Source organism: Peromyscus eremicus, chromosome 6 (genome assembly GCF_949786415.1).
Source record: "Peromyscus eremicus chromosome 6, PerEre_H2_v1, whole genome shotgun sequence".
Taxonomy (NCBI): domain Eukaryota; kingdom Metazoa; phylum Chordata; class Mammalia; order Rodentia; family Cricetidae; genus Peromyscus; species Peromyscus eremicus.
The window spans coordinates 61,842,322-61,860,059 of NC_081421.1; the positions used below are offsets into that span (position 1 = coordinate 61,842,322).

The 17,738-nt window shown below is 44.2% G+C and overlaps 1 protein-coding gene across 1 annotated transcript in view; it reads left to right on the forward strand.

The window, feature by feature from the left end:
- Positions 1–3,398: 3,398 nt before the first annotated feature.
- The window catches only part of Arhgef11 (Rho guanine nucleotide exchange factor 11), a 132,992-nt gene continuing 118,652 nt past the window's right edge, over positions 3,399–17,738 (forward strand). The window contains exon 1 of the mRNA XM_059265574.1: positions 3,399–4,574. Within this exon, the coding sequence (XP_059121557.1) occupies positions 4,543–4,574 (32 nt within the window). The 5' untranslated portion in view covers positions 3,399–4,542. The remainder of the gene's footprint in view (positions 4,575–17,738) is intronic.

A 17,738-nucleotide genomic window follows, 5' to 3' on the forward strand; every position in this document is an offset into this window, starting at 1 on the left:
AGGGAAATTTTCTTAATTAAATCATTTGAATGGGGATATCCACTTTTAATCTGGATCTTTTGAGGTGGAAGTTTCACCTTTAATCTGGGCCACATCTTCCAGTGGCAGCCTATATAAAGGACATGGAAGAAGGAAGCTTGCTCTCTGTGTTTACTTGTTCTTGTTCTGTAAGTCCATTCCTTCCCTGGCATTAGAGCTTACTTCTTCAGGATTCTAGCATATGCTGGAGACCAGCTGAGACATCCAGCCTCATAGACTGAACGGATACTGGATTCTTGTCTTGGACCTTCCATTGGTAGACAGGTATTGATGGACTAGCTGGACTACAGCCTGTAAGCCATTCTAATAAATCGATTATATACATATATATGTATGTATGTATGTATATATACATAGATATATAGATATATATATAGAGAGAGATTCATTCTTTAAGTTCTGTTCCTCTAGAGAACCCTAATATACCAGCATACCCAGCACTTGGGTAACTGAAGTGGTGCCTGCTCAGACACTGAGCCCAGCCTGAGATTTTATATTAATAAAATGCGGATTGGCCAGTAGCCAGGCAGGAAGTATAGGCAGGATAAGCAGAAAAGGAGAATTCTGGGAAGGGAAGGCTGAGTCAGGAGATGCCAGCCTGCCATCCAAGGAGCAGCATGTAATGGCACACAGGTAAAGCCACAGAATACGTGGTAACATATAGATTAACAGAAACGGGCTGAGTTTAAGTGTAGGAGCTAGTCAGTAGTAAGCCTGAGCTAACAGCCAAGCAGTTTTAATTAATATAAGCCTCTGTGTGTTTACTTGGGTCTGAGTGGCTTCGGACCAGGTGGAACACAGGAAAACATTTAGCTACAGAGGTACTCAGTGAAAACACTATCTCAAAACAAAAACAAACAAAAAAGCATCTAGAGATATGGCCTAGTTGGTAAAAAGTGCCTTGCAAACACAAGAACCTGAGTTCAATACCATTATGTGACAGACTTGCTCCGGAAAGGGACCAACAACAGATCACAGTACAGATCTGACCGAGGTCCAATGTGGTGAGCCAGTGAGTTTTATTAGGGTTGCTTACAGGAATATGGGTATGGACTTTCTTATAGGCACAGAAATGACTAAAACACACCTGTACCATCAAATGCCATCTCATCATGGGTGACAGACAGCTCACAAAAGCTCGAAACCTGGAGCACAGCACACGCTCTGCAGCAGCTCACCAGGCTGTAGTGTCCTTCCCAGATTGGTAGCTTAGTGCGTCTGACCCTCTTCCAGGCTGCTTGGTTGGTCTTAGAGTGCTCGACTGTCTGATGGTCTTCTTTGTACCTTGGCTCGTCTGAGAATGAACCCTAAGCAGTTCTTACTGCTTATATATGCTTGGAGAGGGATGGGCCTAGTGAATCTGGTCAGTTTCAGGGACTTCCTGAAGCTATTTTGAATTGTCTACTTCCTGTCTTAAGGAGCTTCTCTGTAGAATGGATGTTTTCCCTTCCCTTTGAACATCCTGCCCTAAAACATTCTTTTTCACCTCCATTTCGTGTCTTATGTTTTAAAGAGGAAGGTTTTAACTTGAGAGGAAACTGCCATACATCAAACCGCTAGATGTAGCATGATCCTAATTGGTCTTAATACTAAAAACCTGGAGTCAGATATTGGGGTAAATGCTGAAAGATCAGAGAAGTAAAGGAGCTAGTCACAGTCACTTCTTATCTCCACAACTCCTCAGACCGAAAAGGGCTGAGCTCCTGTCTCTGCCCAGCCATATCACTTCCTGTCTCCTGTCGGAACAGACCTCCAGACCTCTATGGTTAACTAATGGCTAGCTCCACCCTCTGATCTTGAGACAAGCTTTGTTTGTTAGAGCACAAAGTATCACCACACCTAGAACTCACACACAAAGGCCGAGTTTTGGTGGTATGAACTCGTAATCACAATGCTGAGAAGGCGGAAGTGTGGTGCTTGCTCACCAGCCATTCGGCCTACTCAGCACGCCAAGGCTGTTCAGAGACCCCTGTCTTCACAAAGGGGATGAGGCTGTTTGGCACTTGAGGCAGAAGGCTACCCACAGTTGTCCTCTGGTCTCCACAAGCATACCGTGCAAGAGCACACTAGCTGTTAAGATTCAGAAGGTACGCACTCAGAAATTTCAAGTCATTTCTAAAACAAACAAGATTCACAATACCCTCCCCAAGGTTAGAGAAGCAATAACAACTCCAACTGGCCCAACGACGGAGGTCAACAGTCCACTGTCCTCACCCATGGCTGGGTGTTTTTTGTTGTTGTTGTTGTTTTTGTTTTGTTTTGTTTTTTGTGGTACAGCTGCCTTTAACTGCTCATGGTCCTGAGAAGTAACCCCAGTAAATTCACTGGCTCACTAGGATAAGCTTCCGTAAAATTGTTGGTGTTCTATCTGATGTTCTATCTAATCTATCTCCCCAGGAAGTCACATCTTACATACACACATGCACCTGCACACACACACACACACACACACTCAAACTATAGCAAAGTTCATTCATCAGCCTGTGCAGGAAAAAAAAAATAGGGAAATCTGATTTTAGTAGGTCCTAAATAGATGCTTAATCAGTTTCTTTTCCCTTTTGCTAACACAGGTGGCAAGCTAGGAACTTGGAACGGGCTCAGGTAGGCCAAAACCGAGGCAAAGGGAAAGTAGTACAGGGAAAAAAACCAAAACAAAACCAACGCCTGCACAGCTTCCCCAGGCAAAAAGACAATTCCTCCTCAGTCTCAATGCTCCTTTTTACTTCAGTCTCGGGACCTCCTGATCACCGACAGTTACTTGAAGACATTTAGAAACCGTGATTTCACGAAGGGGGTGTGTGTCATGAAAATAGCATTGCCCTGGAAAAGCTTTTGCATTGAAGGAAAAACCAGCGCCCCAACGAGGCACCCAAGCTAATCAATCCGAGGGAAGCCGAGAGGGCAGAGCCGGCCGGTGGGCGTTCGGAGGGGCGAGGGCACAGCTTAGCGAGCGCCTGGTAACTGGGAAGGGGCCGCGACCAATGAGTGAAAAACGAGCCGAGAAGGACGGGGCAGCAGCGAGCGCGGCCGACGGAGGCGCGGCCGGCGGACACCGCGGAAACAAAGGTCGAACCTCTAGGACAGCAGCACCGGGAGCAGCTAGGCCGCACCGCGCGGGCCGGGGGCGCGCGGGGCCGCCAGAGGTTGGGCGGCGCCAAGGAGGGGCGAGCGGCCAGCCGGGGCGAGCGGAGTCCGCTGGCGGGGGCGGGGCGAGGCGGGGCGGGGCGGGGCGAGCGGCAGCGGGCCCGGCCTGAGCGAGCGCGCGCGGGGGCGGGGCCGGAAGCGCAGCGGCCGCGACGCGGACGCCGGGAGCGGCCGAGCGGGGAGGCTGTGGCTGGCGGGCGGGCACGGAGGCCGAGGCCGCGGCCCGGGCTCTCCGCGCCGCTGTGGAGGGCGCCCTGGCCCTTGCCGAGCCGCAACAATAGTGGGAGCGGGCCGCCGGACGCGATCGGCCGGCGAGGGGAAGCGGGAACGACGGTGCCGGGCGCTGCGGCGAGAGAGACTTTGGGAGCCTGGACGTGCAGGAGCACACAGCGCTGACTGAGGAAATTGTCTCAGAAAAAGGCCGATCCGAGGCTGGGTCTGAGCACGGGACTGGGCTAGGTGGAGGAACCTGCAGGTCGAAAGGGAAAAGAGCATTTAAGATATCCTGGGGTTTTGGCCAATGCTACCATTTTGAAGGTAAAAAGCATTGCGCTTCAGGTGTTTTGTGATTTGTGTGTGTGTGTGTGTCTGCACAATTGGCTCATTTCAGAATTCAAAACCTTTAATGTAAAAGATCGGTGTTTTGATTTTTAAGAAATCCACAAATTTTGCTTCCCAGAGCTCCACTGGACTTCGTGTTGTGTACATACTGCTGTATGGTTTTATTTATTTTAACTGGGCATATCATCTGGAAGATTTTTTTTTTTCCCCGAGTGCCATTTCGGATTTGTTCAGCCTTTTTTTGTTTTGTTGTTTTGTTTTCCTTCCCTGGCATTTTAAGCATTTGGAAACGAGAGATTTTTCAACCTTTGGAGCTTAAGGGTTCCCTTGTCAACAGAAGGACAGCTGGGAAAACTGGATTGAAAGGATGGTTTTTATCTGGCTACAGTTAAGACTGATATTTTGAAGTCACATTCTTTCTGTGGTTCGTTTTTTAGCCCAGAGTGCTACCCTTAAAGAGATTTGTGGTTGACGTTTTGGTTTCTAAGAAGGTCATAGTTTTTCCTCTTTTGTTTCTTTTTATTTTTTATTTTTATTTTTTTTCCACTTTCTTCTTTATTTTTTAAGACAAGGGAAGGGGAGGGTAAAGGGTCAAGAAAGGAGGAGACCATGTTAAGTGGTAGAAGTAGAACGGTTCTGCAGTTACCAGGCTCCTGACAGCTGGAGGAAAAAAAGGAATCAGTCTTCAACTTGGGAGGCCTTCCTCTCGCCTTCCTTAAGAATTGCAAGGGATTCAGGCCTGATCAAGACGCCCAGAGAAGCTACAGGATTCCGGAACTGTGGAGACACCAAGAAACCATGAGCATAAGATTACCCCATAGTATAGACAGGTAAGTTTGCAGATAATTTGGGGTTTTCCCAACACTTACTAAAAGGACTGGGAGGAGGTTCGCAAGGTGGGGACCGTGGTCTATGGGTATGTCAGTATACATGTTTATAGTCCCTCTCTGTGTGTCCATGTCCAAAACATACCTCCTAATTCTGAGTCGTTTATAACCAGTAAGCAGTGAAGCTGGAGAGGAGGGGGAGTGCTTTCAACAGCTTTTGCCTTAGACCAGGTGTAAGGCTGACTCTGAGTCCCCCACTTGCCAGCCTAGGGATTCCAAGCTTGGACCCAGCCTGGTCATGGGAACCCACAGGGTGAATGGGGACTAGCTTTAGATGTGTGAGGAGGGTAGGGGTGACTGGCAGGGTAGTGGGCCTCCATCAGGCTGACTGTTAGGGAATGGTGGGATACAGTGGTAGGGGTGGTTCCCATTTAAAATGAGGAAGATGCTCTTGGCCTGAAATGCTGGGACAGAAATGTATCCATATAATCAGAATTTTCACCAGTGGTTGATAGAGCTCCAAAATGTTTAGGCCACAGTAGAATTTCTTCCTCTTCAAGTTTAGAGTTTACGTTGAGACCCACCAACAGTCTGACGCTTCAGGTTTAATTTTCCAAGCTGTTCTTAATAAGCTTGACTCTGCAAAACAGGCCTTCCCTCTGCTGGAAGCCGGAAGGAGTGGTTTTGGCTCTTAGGCCCCTGAAATCAGCTGGAGGCACATGATGCCCCTTCCCCCATGAGCCTGATCTGCCTTCCCTGCTTCTGGAAACATTGCAGCTCCATCAGTCCGCCCTCCACGGGGCTGGTAGGACTTCGGCAGGTGTCTGCCTTGTCATTTCTTTCTTCTCCTCTTCAACTTAAAAATCCTCCGAGGGGGTGTGTTTCGTGGACATTCCATACATCCTGCCTGAACAGAGAGGGAGGTGGCTGGAAGAGAACAGTCAAACGAAAACATAGTATTTACGAGGTAGGGAAGAAAAGCTGTAAGTCAGCAGCTGCCCTGTCTGTGTCCGTTAACCTTTGGTTATACACGTTAATAGTAATTTCCTTTGGACTGCAGAATGCGGCCTGAAAATGCCTAATGACCTCCCCAACACTGCTGCTGTGTTTTCTCAGGGTCCCGGTTAGATCTGTTAAGTCGTTTTTGTGTAGGGAAACTGCCTTGCAATAGGGAAAAGGAGGCAACCACGAAGGCAGTGTGGCCAGTTGGCATCTCCCTTCCCCTTTCCGTTGTGGTCTTCTGTAATTTGCCCCTGGGAAAGGATAACTGAAACTGTCAGAGCAAGGGGGTGAAGGTGATTGCATGTCTGCCCTTTTCGTCCTTTTGAAGTTGGGGGATTAGTACACCCAAATTAAGATTTGGGTGTCGAACAGTTTCTCTTAATTCAGGGGTGTGAGCGATGGCAACCAGGTATGAAGTGGTGAGGGGCAGTGAGGGCTTGTGGGTTAACGTGAGATGTTCCTCTAGGAGCTTGCGTAACTTCACAGATACAGATCCCAGGGTCCTAAGTGCTTTCATTTCTCATGTGAACCTCATGATGTTTCTGTGAGGCAGGCAAACCAGATATTATTCACGCTTTGCAGATGAGGAGACTGAGTGGACTTCTGGTTTGTCCGGTGCCACTTAGCATTGTCTGACGGGTGTCAGGATCTAGTCTCAAACCTAAGTCTTCTGATTCTGAATCCCTGGGCCTTTGTGTTGCCCCTCCTGTCTACAGGGGTTTATAGACTCACCATCTAAATGAGTAAGACACCATTTTGCTCTCTCTCAGGCAGTTGGGTTAGGTGCTTGTCAAGTGTTCCCCTGTACTTTGGACCTATAATCTCCGGAGTTAAACACCATGTTCTTCCATGGGATGGTGCACTTTGTAGGGGAGACGTCTTGCCTTTACCGTGCCTGATTCTCTGCCCCAGTCACAAGGTCAGTCCTGGAACTGAGATCCCCTTCTGGCTTCCTCTAGCCAACTTCTCTGATCCTGCCGCGGTAGCTATGGGGTTACACTGTTGAACTTGTTGATGTCCTAGGCGCTGTACCTTACAAATGTAAATAAGTCACAATCTTTTCTTTTTGTCACTCAAACCGGCTTCCCAACTTGCTATGTATCTGGGATTGGCAATCCTCCTGCTTCCACCTCCCAGGGGAAAATTTAGTCTTCTGCTGTGCTTGTAGGAACGGATTAGATGGAAACATTCGTTGCAAATTATCATGTCAGGGCTTCTGTTCTTTTCGAGTTATCAATTTATTGTGTAAGGTTACGGTATGAGCGTTTTAGAAAAGTATTATTTCTTATTGAAAGCAGTCAACCTAATTGGGAAGTAGACATGATGGCACATGCTTATAACCACAACCCCAGTACTCGGGAAGCTGAAGCAGGAGGAGTTACAGGATTGAAGCCACGGGCCACAGTGGATTTAAGACCAGCCTGAGTTACACACCGAGACCCTGTCTCAAAAACACAACTCTCCCAAAGGCCACGTGGCAGTGCCACTGGTCTGAGCTCTGAAAGCAGGGGCTGTGTTGGCTTACGTGTTTTTGACCTGTCTGCTCAGTTTAGTGCCTGGTGTGTAGTCAGTGCTCCACAAATACTCAACAAATGCATGTTCGGATACGTGAACATGCCAACAAGTGTCGTGTCAATGACTTCATCACGTAGTTAATCTAGGGTACATTAGAGAACATTTCCTTGGTGATATGTATTCTCTAGAGGATAAAGGGACAGGATGGAGGCCCTTGTATTTAGAGACAATGTGGCTTCAATAAAGAAGACTGGGCTACCTACTTGGCAGCCTTTACGTCCGTTTTCTCCTAGGGCCATAGAAGGCGTCGAGTGTCTTTAGATAACTTTTCTCTTCATGATCACCAGTTGTTAGTGAAGGGTGAGAAAAATTGTGGCCGTCCTGTCCTTTGCAGTTTTTGTTCATAACATCCTTTTGGCCCTTCATCTGAATTGCGTTTGTATTGCAGATAGAGAGCATGTCTGATTCCTCGGGGTAAATGGTTTTGGGGGCTGGGTAGGTTAGGAGTTTGCATCCACAGAACAGCTTTTCTCTGCACAATGGTAGCTCATTGGAAGACCAAACCAGGAAAGTATAGTTATGCCAAGAATTCTTGCTCTTCTCCATTTCCTCCTGTATAAAGCAGAAGTGCCACACTAATGTCATCTCTAGTTTTCACGTTTACAATTGTGCCATTTGAAAATTGCTTAGTGTATCTCCCTTACAGGGCTGTTGAAAGACACAACTCAAATGAGATAAGATATTCCAAATTGCTTTTATAAATTGTGAAACTGTATAAACTAGATGGTAAATTCATGGATTTGGTTTAACTTTATGTACTACTTTATGAATTAAATAATCAACAAACAAATTAAAACTGGTGTGGTGCACACCTTTAATCCTAGCACTTGGGGGAGAGAGGCAAGTGGATCTCTGATTTCAAAGCCAACAAGGTCTACAAATCAAGCCTGAGGCCAGCCAGGACTACATATTGAGACCCTGTCTCAAGACAATAATGACAATAATTTTACAACTTAAGGAGTATCAGAAAGTTTCACTATTTTGAGAAATTGAAGAAGAATGAATACATTTTTTGTTGCAGAAATGTACAAGGTACATGAAATGTACAATAGTACTGAGTAGGGAGTATAGCTTAGTTGGTAGCATGCTTGCTGGAATGCAGGAAGGACTGGGTTTAATCACCAGTAATGTATGCCTATAATCTCAGCACTCTTGAAGTGGAGGTAGGAGGATCAAAAATCCAAGGTCATTCTTGGCTTCATAGGGAATTTGAGGCCATCCTGAGCTACAGACCCTGTCTCCAAAAGAAAAAAGCAATACTGATAGGTGGGTGTGGTGGCCCACCCTATAATCCCAGCAGCTGGGAAATAGAGACAGGAAGATTATGAGTTCAAGGTCAGCCTGAACTACTACATATAAGGTTAAAGTCAGTCCACTGAAGCCTTGTCTCAAAAGACCAAAAAGGAATAGTTTTCCAGTGGACACGAGAGTATATTTGTGCGCGCGTGTGCGCGCGCGCGCGCGTGTGTGTGTGTGTGTGTGTGTGTGTGTGTGTGTGTGTGTGTGTTTGTGTGTGTGTGTATACATATACTTGGTTGTGTGCACACATGTATGTGGAGTTCAAAGGTTGACATTAAGTATCTTCCTCACTCATATTCCATCTTACTTTTTAAGACAAGGTCCTCACTGAACCTGGAGCTTGCTGATTTAATGAGGTGAGGCTGGCTGACCAGTGGGCTCGAGGAATCCAAACTCAGGTCCTCATGCCTGCAGGGCCAGTGCTTTCCCTACCGTCTGTCTCCCCAGCTCCTCCCGAGGCATTCTGATGAATGGAAGAGACTTCTGCTTTGCCTAATTAGATGTTTCTTTGTGTGATACAGTTAGAATTTGTGGCTTTTGTTTTTTCCTCTTCGTTTTTTTCTTTCTTTTTGCATTGTAGGCAAGTACTCTACCACTAAGTTTCACTAGCAATCCCAGGAAATGTCTGATTGGTGATCCTATGCCATTGTAGAAGAATCTTTCAAAAGAAATGCAGACCCTCAAACTGTTACTGTCAGGGACCTCTTCCACCTGAGATTCCTGTCTCTATAGAACGCAAAAATCCCCGGATATTTAGTTTAGTGTATATTCATTCTTATTTAAAGTACTTTAGAAGACTGGTTTCCCAGCACAGCAATCATGATCTAGAACAGCAGAGTAAGTGCCCTGAATTGCTATGGATTTTCCACACATGGAAACCCGTGTTTCCATCTAGAATATGAGATAGGAGCTGACCGTGGATTTGCAGAAGAAATATTTGGCGATTAATCAGCATTATGAGCCAGCAGCAGGCTAAGCTTAATTTTGATACGCAAAATGTTCTAATAGAGCAAGCTAATACTTTTTTTCCTGGTCAGAATACTGTCTGGCAAAGAAACTGCCCTCCAGTTTAGGAGTATAAACAAAACATAAAGATGACCGCATCCATCAGAAGCCAAAAACAGATCTTGGTGGAGACTGTATAAGTATCTCCTAAATGAACACATAGATAAGGGGGTTCTAGAAGCCTACAGCCTCTGTGGAACAGGTTGTGGAAACTGGAGTCTGTGTCCCTGACTGCTTTAAAGATCCAGGACTTGTGTGTGTTTGAAATGGGTTGCTAGCTCTAAAATTCTGTAATACATGAGTTATTTTAATTTATACTGAGTCTGCGTCACAATATCATAGTGGCATTACTATTAAAAATAATATTTTACTGGGAGTGGTGGTATACATCTTTAATCCCAGCACTCAGAAGGCAGAGGCAGATGGATCTCTGATTTCAAGGCCAGCCTAATCTACAGAAAAACCAAAATATAAATTATATTTATATTATATTTGTAAGTTATTTATATTTTATTTATATTTCAAAATTTAAATTAGAAATTAAAATAAATATCCAGTGAATAAAAAAAGAAAAAAATGGAAGACATACAGCACCCAGGGATAAGTTTCTAATCCATATGATAAATCTTTCAATTAAAATTTTAAAATAATAAACTAGTAAAATATATTTTTGGGTTTGTTGTTGTTGTTGTTTTACTAGACAGGGTTTCTCTGTGTGTAGCCCTGGCTGTCCTGGAACTCACTCTGTAGACCAGGCTGTCCTTGAACTCACAGAGATCTGCCTGCCTCTGCCTCCTGGGTGCTGGGATTAAAGGTGTGTGCCACTACCACCTGGCTGATCACTTCTCCTCTTTAAAATTTATTTCTTTTTATCTTACGTATATGTGGGTTTTGTCTGCATGTCTGTCTCTTTGAATCCTCTGGCACTGGAGTGACAGATGGTTGTGAGCCATCATGTGGGTGCTGGGAATGGAACTCAGGTCCCCCTCAAGTCAGCAAGTACTTCTAACCATGGAGCCCTCTGTCTCTCCAGCCCTTCCTCTTTGTCTTAATCACTGTGTGGGGGAAAACCCAAGCTTAGACCTGTAAATGTCTTTCATGGCCCCTCCTTCACCCCAGTGGTCAAACAAGATAGAAGAAGTTGCTGATTCTAGTCTCAAAAAAATTAAAGACTATAAATCACATTGGAGTTTGTAGGGAAAATGCCAGCCTCTTGAGTTAATAGATATGGATGCTGTAGTCAGCTTTGCTTCTGGCTACATGGAAAAAATGCTTACCTACTCTGGATCTTCATTTTCTTAACCAGAAAAATTAGTCCATTGGGCTAGTCGGCCTCAAAAAGTTTTTCCTTGAAATTATAATGTTCTTAGAGCCTCTGGAAATGATGCCGTGCTTTCAGTGAGCCAGGACTTTTTTGTTTAGCAATTATTATCTTGTCTCCCTGAAAAGTCATGAAAAAAAGGAGGGAAAGAGTGCCTGATGAAAAGGGAAAGAAAAATAGAAATATGGGAGTGTGGAATGTGAAGAGGAACTGTGGTCCCTAATACAATTGGAGACAATAGATTTAGAAGGTGTTTAAAGACACCCAGGTTAGATGGATTTGAAGGGAGAAAATCACAAGAGTGAAAGAATGATATTGATAAAAAATGGTAGAGGATGGACTGGAAAGATGGCTCAATGGTTATGAGCACTTGTTGCAGAGGACCCTGGTTCGATTCCCAGCACCCACTTGGTAGCTCACAAACATCCATAACTCCAGTTCCAAGTGATTTGACACCCTCTTCTGACTTCTGTGGATACTAGGCATCATACGTGGTGCATAAACATGCTTGCAAGTAAAATACTCATATGCATAAATAAATCTGAAGAAAAAATTTAAATAGGCAGGAGAGGAGTAGTTAAATTTTTTTTAGGTGGAAGGGAGAAGCCATTTTGGGCAAAGGGAACATGAACAAAGCTAGAATGGGTGTGGACTGAAAATGGTATGCTTGAGGGTCTCTGGAGCAGAGAAAAATTAAGTTGATAATGTGTACAAGGTAGACGATAGTTCAGACTTTATGGAGGATTCTGCTGAGATTTATTATAGAATGGTTTTTAAAACAATATTTAAGGTCGGTTTGATGTTTCAGTGGGTTAAGGTGTTTGCCATCAGTCAAACAACCTGAGTTCAACCCCTGGAACCCACATGGTTAAAGGAACCAATTCCTGACAATTGTTCTGGCCTCCACGTCATGTGTGCTATGGCAGTTATGAGTGCACATACACACAATTAATTGTAATACAAGACTTTAAAAAGTGGTGGGTAAAGTTGCAAATCCTGGTGTTGATATTTGAATTAGAAGAGTTCAAATCTGAGAAGTCTAGCTGCAAGTTTTTATAGCAATCTTTGCAAGAGATGAGTCTCTTCTGTGTCCGGATAGATGGTGACAGTGAGAAGAAAGAAGAGGCTGGGTGCAGATGGCGTTTTGGAAGCAGAATCAATGAGGTGTGTTAGGGCTGCATCTAATGTGATTCCTGACTGTGAGACCAGTTGACTAGGAAAGGGACAGTGCTATTGATAGAATAGGAGCTTCATTAAAAGTCACTTGTCTCCCACTGGTACCCAGCAGTTCACTGAGTACAGAGTATTGAACAAATTTGTCTTGCTAAGACTCTTGGGTTAGGCCATTTCTTTCTTTCTTTCTTTCTTTCTTTTTTTTTTTTTTGGTTTTTTCGAGACAGCGTTTCTCTGTGTAGCTTTGCGCCTTTCCTGGAACTCACTTGGTAGCCCAGGCTGACCTCGAACTCACAGAGATCCGCCTGGCTCTGCCTCCCGAGTGCTGGGATTAAAGGCGTGCGCCACCACCGCCCGGCTGGGTTAGGTCATTTCTAACGAATAGTTTTTGAGTCCTTCAGTGCAGTCTTTCAGAGAGATGGGGAAAGGACAGTTGGTTTTGGGGTAAGCTCTTAGGAAATTGGGTCATGCTTTGAGAAGATTGGCATATATTTAATGGATCCTGATTAATCATTCATACTCTATTCCTAAATATCAGACCATATTCAAGGGATTTAGAAACCATACTAGTAGATGGGTACAGAAAACAGAGGACTTTAAGGACGAAGGTTGTTGTGTGAGCCCCACTCAGCCACTGACTAGCTATGATCAAGATAATTTTTATAAAGCCTTTTGTGAACTCTATAGTATAGTGGTAAGCGTTGTCAAAGAAATTGGTTGCCAAGGACCCAGATTAGCCTAAATTTAACCTCACTCGTCACTGGAAGACCCATGCTTGGGTTATCCATTCTTCTGTTGAGTCTCAACTGAGAATTGACAGGTATGGCTCTGGGATCATGGTGAACAAAAGCAGGAGTGGTTGAAAATCAGGTAGCTAGCTGGCATGGTGGCACATGCCCTTAAACCCAGCACTCAGTAGGCAGAAGTAGGCAGATCTTTGAGAGTTTGATGCCAGACTTGTCTGTACACTGAGTTCCATGTCTCAAGATAAGGAAGAAAGGAAGATAGATTACTTAGGTGTCTGAGATCTCAATCCAAGGCAAATTCTATTTTGCTTGAAACCTACTTGTTTTTCTTTTCTAGGCTTAGCTGTCTAGCTTGGAACTCATGGAGTCCTTCTTTCTTCCTTTCAGCCTACAGCTTGCTAATTGTGGTCATACTGTCATTTCCTACCATCAGGTAGATCAACCTATTTCTGAGCCCACTGCATTATTTTAACCCCTTTGTACCAAATGTTCTGTCTCCTCCAACCCCATTAGTCTTTTATTTCCTTAGTGATTAATACCACCAAACTCTACCATACATTTCTGTTACTCCTTCTTCACATACATATAGCAGTTTGATTCTATTATTCTTTATTTGTGCAAAAGAATTGATATAAAAGTTCATTTTAAAATAAACTTTAAAAAACTTGCAAATAAGTAAAAACATAACACATCAAAATTAACCAGACTCAGAACCTATGAAGCTGCACATTAAATTTATGCACCTATCCACCATCAAAACAAACAACAAAAAGCCTACAACAGAATTAGAACTAGAAAAGCAATTACCTGTGTGTCCTCTTTCACAACTTGGATTCATTACTTGTGTTTCTCATCCCCTTATATTAGCTTTTCTTGTTCTCTTTTCTTCATGTTAGACTGCACTCATCAGGTATCTTTGTTTACATATATATTATTATCTAGATCCCACATATAAGAGAGAAAATGTGATTTTTTTGAGATTATGTGACCTCACTTAATAGTATACATTCTAAGTCCATCCATTTTCCAATTTTTTAACTTCATTTTTTTCTCAGAGCCGAGTAGTATTCCATTTTTTAAATATATATATATATATATATATATATATATATATATATACATACCAAATTATTTTCATTATCCATTTTTCTGTTGTTGAACAACTAGGGTGATTCTAATTCTTTGCTATAGTGAATAAAGCAGCAGTAAGATAAAATCGGAATTTATGTAAAAGCTCATGCATAGCACCTAGCACGTAGAAGACTTTGATTAAAAAAAAAAGTGGTGCTGTCCCTTTCTTCACATGTTTTATGTCGATTGTCGTATCTTGTCCTGGCAGTAAAGGTTCAAGAACAGTGTGTCTTTTTTGCATTTCTGGGTGACCTTTAGTTCCTGGTTCTTGTTATATTAGGTGTTCTTTATACATAACAAATACTATTTCTAGACTTGAACTGTAGCTCACTTTTGACATTGCTGATTTCCTAAGAAAATGGCTCTAAACACTGCTGCCAGGTGGGATGGAGAGATGGCTCAACAGTTAAGAGCCCTCACTGACTGCTCTTCCAGAAGACCTAGGTTCAATTCCCAGAAACTAACAACTGCCTGCAACTCCAGTTCCAGAGTATCCAATGCCCTCTCCTGGCCTCTGGCTGGCACCAGTCATGTATATGGTACATAGACATACATGCAGGCAAGACACCCATGTGCATAAACACTGCCACCAGGAGCTGAGACCAGGAATCCTTGTTCACAGCTGGGCGGTGGTGGTGCATGCTTTTAATCCCAGCACTCAGGGAGACAGAGGCTGGCAGATCTCTGTGAGTTCAAGGCCAGCCTGGTACAGAGTGAGTTCCAGGACAGCCAGAGCTACACAGAGAAACCTGTCTCAAAAAAGAAAACAAAGAAAGAAAGAATTCTTGTTCATGTTGGATAGTAGGCCTTGGGTACTTGGTAGTTATTGTAGGGACAGGCCAATCTTGTTGGAATTGTTGCCTTCAGCTTATCAAAGTTTTAGGGGTTTCCCCATCGGCAGCTTAGTTTCTAGGCTACCTCTCCCCCACAGGAGTCTGAAGGCAGGATCTACCCTGCTGCTGTCTGTGCTGCCTACCCAATGCTGGCTCAATTCATTCCACAGAGTAGAGCCCTTAGAAGCTTCTCTCCAAGAGACTGCGGCTGCAGAGAAAGGCCACTGTTGTTCTGGGAGGTGGTAACTGAAGAGAGTATAGTGAATAGCTGTGTGAAAGGGACCTTGTGTTAGGCAAGAACTGCAGACCCCTTTTTCAGAGCCCCAGAGACAAAGGAAAACACCACTTAGGTTTCAGTGTCTTTACAGGAACAGGGGTTCAATATTAGGAGAATTCATTTATGTTGTCCCTCACATAAGGTTAACATAACAAATCCTCACATGCCATGGTGCCAAACACATGGATTCAACGTGAATAAGATGCCTACTGTCCTGTCAAGGACCAGATGGTTTTGTGGAGAGAAGACAGATGTGAGGGAGTACCTAAACTTACTCCTCTCGTACCATTTGGAATAGATGGGAAGGACACCTTGAGGTTTACAGACTTCCTGGAGGAAGAGACCTTCAGATTGGGACACAGAATGATAGCCAGGAAGGAGAGAGGAAAAGAAAATTAGGCAAAGAACATCTTCCTCTGAAGAGCAGTCTGAGCTTACTAGGTGGGTATCGTGGCCTTGGGAGTGTTGCTGGGCAGTGGTGAGGCAGAAACCACTTCATCCTGGGTTCAATGAGAGGAGAGGATAAGGAAATGGTGATAGACAGCCAGAGTTTAGTGAGAAAGGGAGAAGTCTAACTCCCTCTTTCTGACAAGAGGACTATTTTTCAAGATAGGACCATGTGCCCAGGCCAGAGGTTGTTTATCTCCAGTGCACATCAGAATCGGCTGGAAATCGGCCTGCTTAAAATATACACTGTTGGGCCCAGGTCCCTAATTCTGGCTCAGTAAGTCTGGGGCGAAGTTCTAGTCTCCTGAGAATTTACATTTTTAACGGCTCAGGTGATACTGATATCTGTGTTCCATGCTTTGAGAGTGTCAATAGTGCCTAGCGACATCTGTGCTGTTAATTAGCTCTTCATTTATGGGTGTGGAATGTGTGGTTTTTTCTGAAGCAGGGTCTGACTGTGTCAGCAGCCTCGGATGGCATAGAACTCACTTTGTAGCTCCAGCTGGCCTCAGACTCAGTGATTTTCCTGTGTCGGGCTCTGGAGTGTTGCCCCCGCTGCTGTTAGCTCTTGCATTCTTCCGGCAGCGCCTTTTTATTATTATGAACTGTCTGTGTCTAAACTTACACCGACATGGCTCTGCTCTCTTCTGTGAATTTCTTCAGTGGATGGTGAACACCGTGTCCTTACATTTACCACACTGTTAGAATCCTGTAAATAGTGCTTAAATGGGTTGAACTGTGAACCACATACATCACCTTCATCTGTGAAACCTTCCTCAGCCCTTTTCCTAGGATTGTTTATAATTCCAAATTCTGCTTTAGCCCTGCAGAAGTAGCAAAAAAATAATTCTCAGAGAAATGTCAAAGCTGACTGCCTAAATCAAATACATCTAATTTCAGTTTGGGACTAAATCAAGAGAATAAATTTCCTGACGTGATTCCCTAAACTGATGTGAGGTTCTGGATCATTCAATAAGAAGGACCTTTGGAATATCATTGATTTCTCTTAAAATGTTGGTACAAGTTCTCAGAATGTTCAGATTCCTCCTGAACACACTTTTCACTCTGTTGTTCTCAACCCTTGTAGTAGCCCACACCACAACCAGGCTTCTCTTCTCAAGGCTTTGAGGTTCTGTACTGGAGCCTTGGGCACTTCTCTTGAAATGGGGCCCACAGACCACACAGTAATGTTACCAGAGCACCCAGCCTTTAGTCTCTCATTGTGTCATGGGCAAACTCCATGATAATGGGATGTTTCTCATTATTTCTAGGTTCTCCATACCAGTGGCTCTGAGTCTGAGATGTAGGTCTAGATCAGGGTGATGGGAGATATACAAGGCCTGGCAGTTCCTGGGTCAGGGGTTTTTCTAACACTTCCAACCTTAAGGTCATTTAATTAAGAAATTAAAAGCCAGAAATCCTAGGCTGTGTGTGACAGCATATTCTGCCCTCCCCTGCCCCCAGCCTTAGGATAATAGCTGCTCTTCTGCGTTCCTGGAGACACACTCATAAAGTAGACCTGAACTTTAGGCCCGGCACGTTGATTAAGGAATAAGCAAGACATGGCTTATATATTAAGTGTTAGGCAGTCTTCTAGGCTCTGAGAACACATAGGACATTCTGTGGAAGCAAGAGCTTCAACAGGCAATTAAAGAATTACTAGTTGTAATGCAAAGACCTGGATTCATAACTCTTAGGAGAAAGGCAGGGGGAAAAATGTGACAGGATTAAAGGAAATATGAGACAAGACTTGACGTGTTTTGTTTTTGTTTGTGTGTTTGTTTGTTTCTTTTAAGTAGGGTAGGACAGTAATCACCGGGAGAAAAGGATTTAAAAGATGGAGATTTTAAACCGAACACTCTCATGACCCTGTTTCCCTGTCAGTGTGCTGCTAGCTGACCTTGGGCGTTGCAGAGTCCCAGCTCTGTTTTAGTTTATGTTTTACGTTTATTTACTTTTCTTGTGCATAGGGGGTGGCACATGCCATGGATCAAGACTGGAGATCAGAGGACCCTAATGACAGTTCATTCTCTCTTCCTACCACATGGGTCCTGCGGGTCAAACCCTTGTCATCAGGCTTGTCAGCAAGGACCTTTAGCTGCTGAGCCATCTCACCCCGCCCCCATCAGTCCCGTCTCATGGCTAGAGAATCGGGCTTAGAAAGCCTTGATGACTTGCTTAATGTCCGTGAGCTGGAAAGTTAATGGAGCTGGGGGTTTCTTTTTTCCTTTTTAATTCAGTGCTTAGCAAGTCCTGGGATGACTAGTACTGTTTCTGTTTTCCTATACTCTTGGCAAGGCTTAGGTGGCAAATAACTGCAAATCTTGTGAGGGAGCCAGACCTCACTGTTTCTGGACA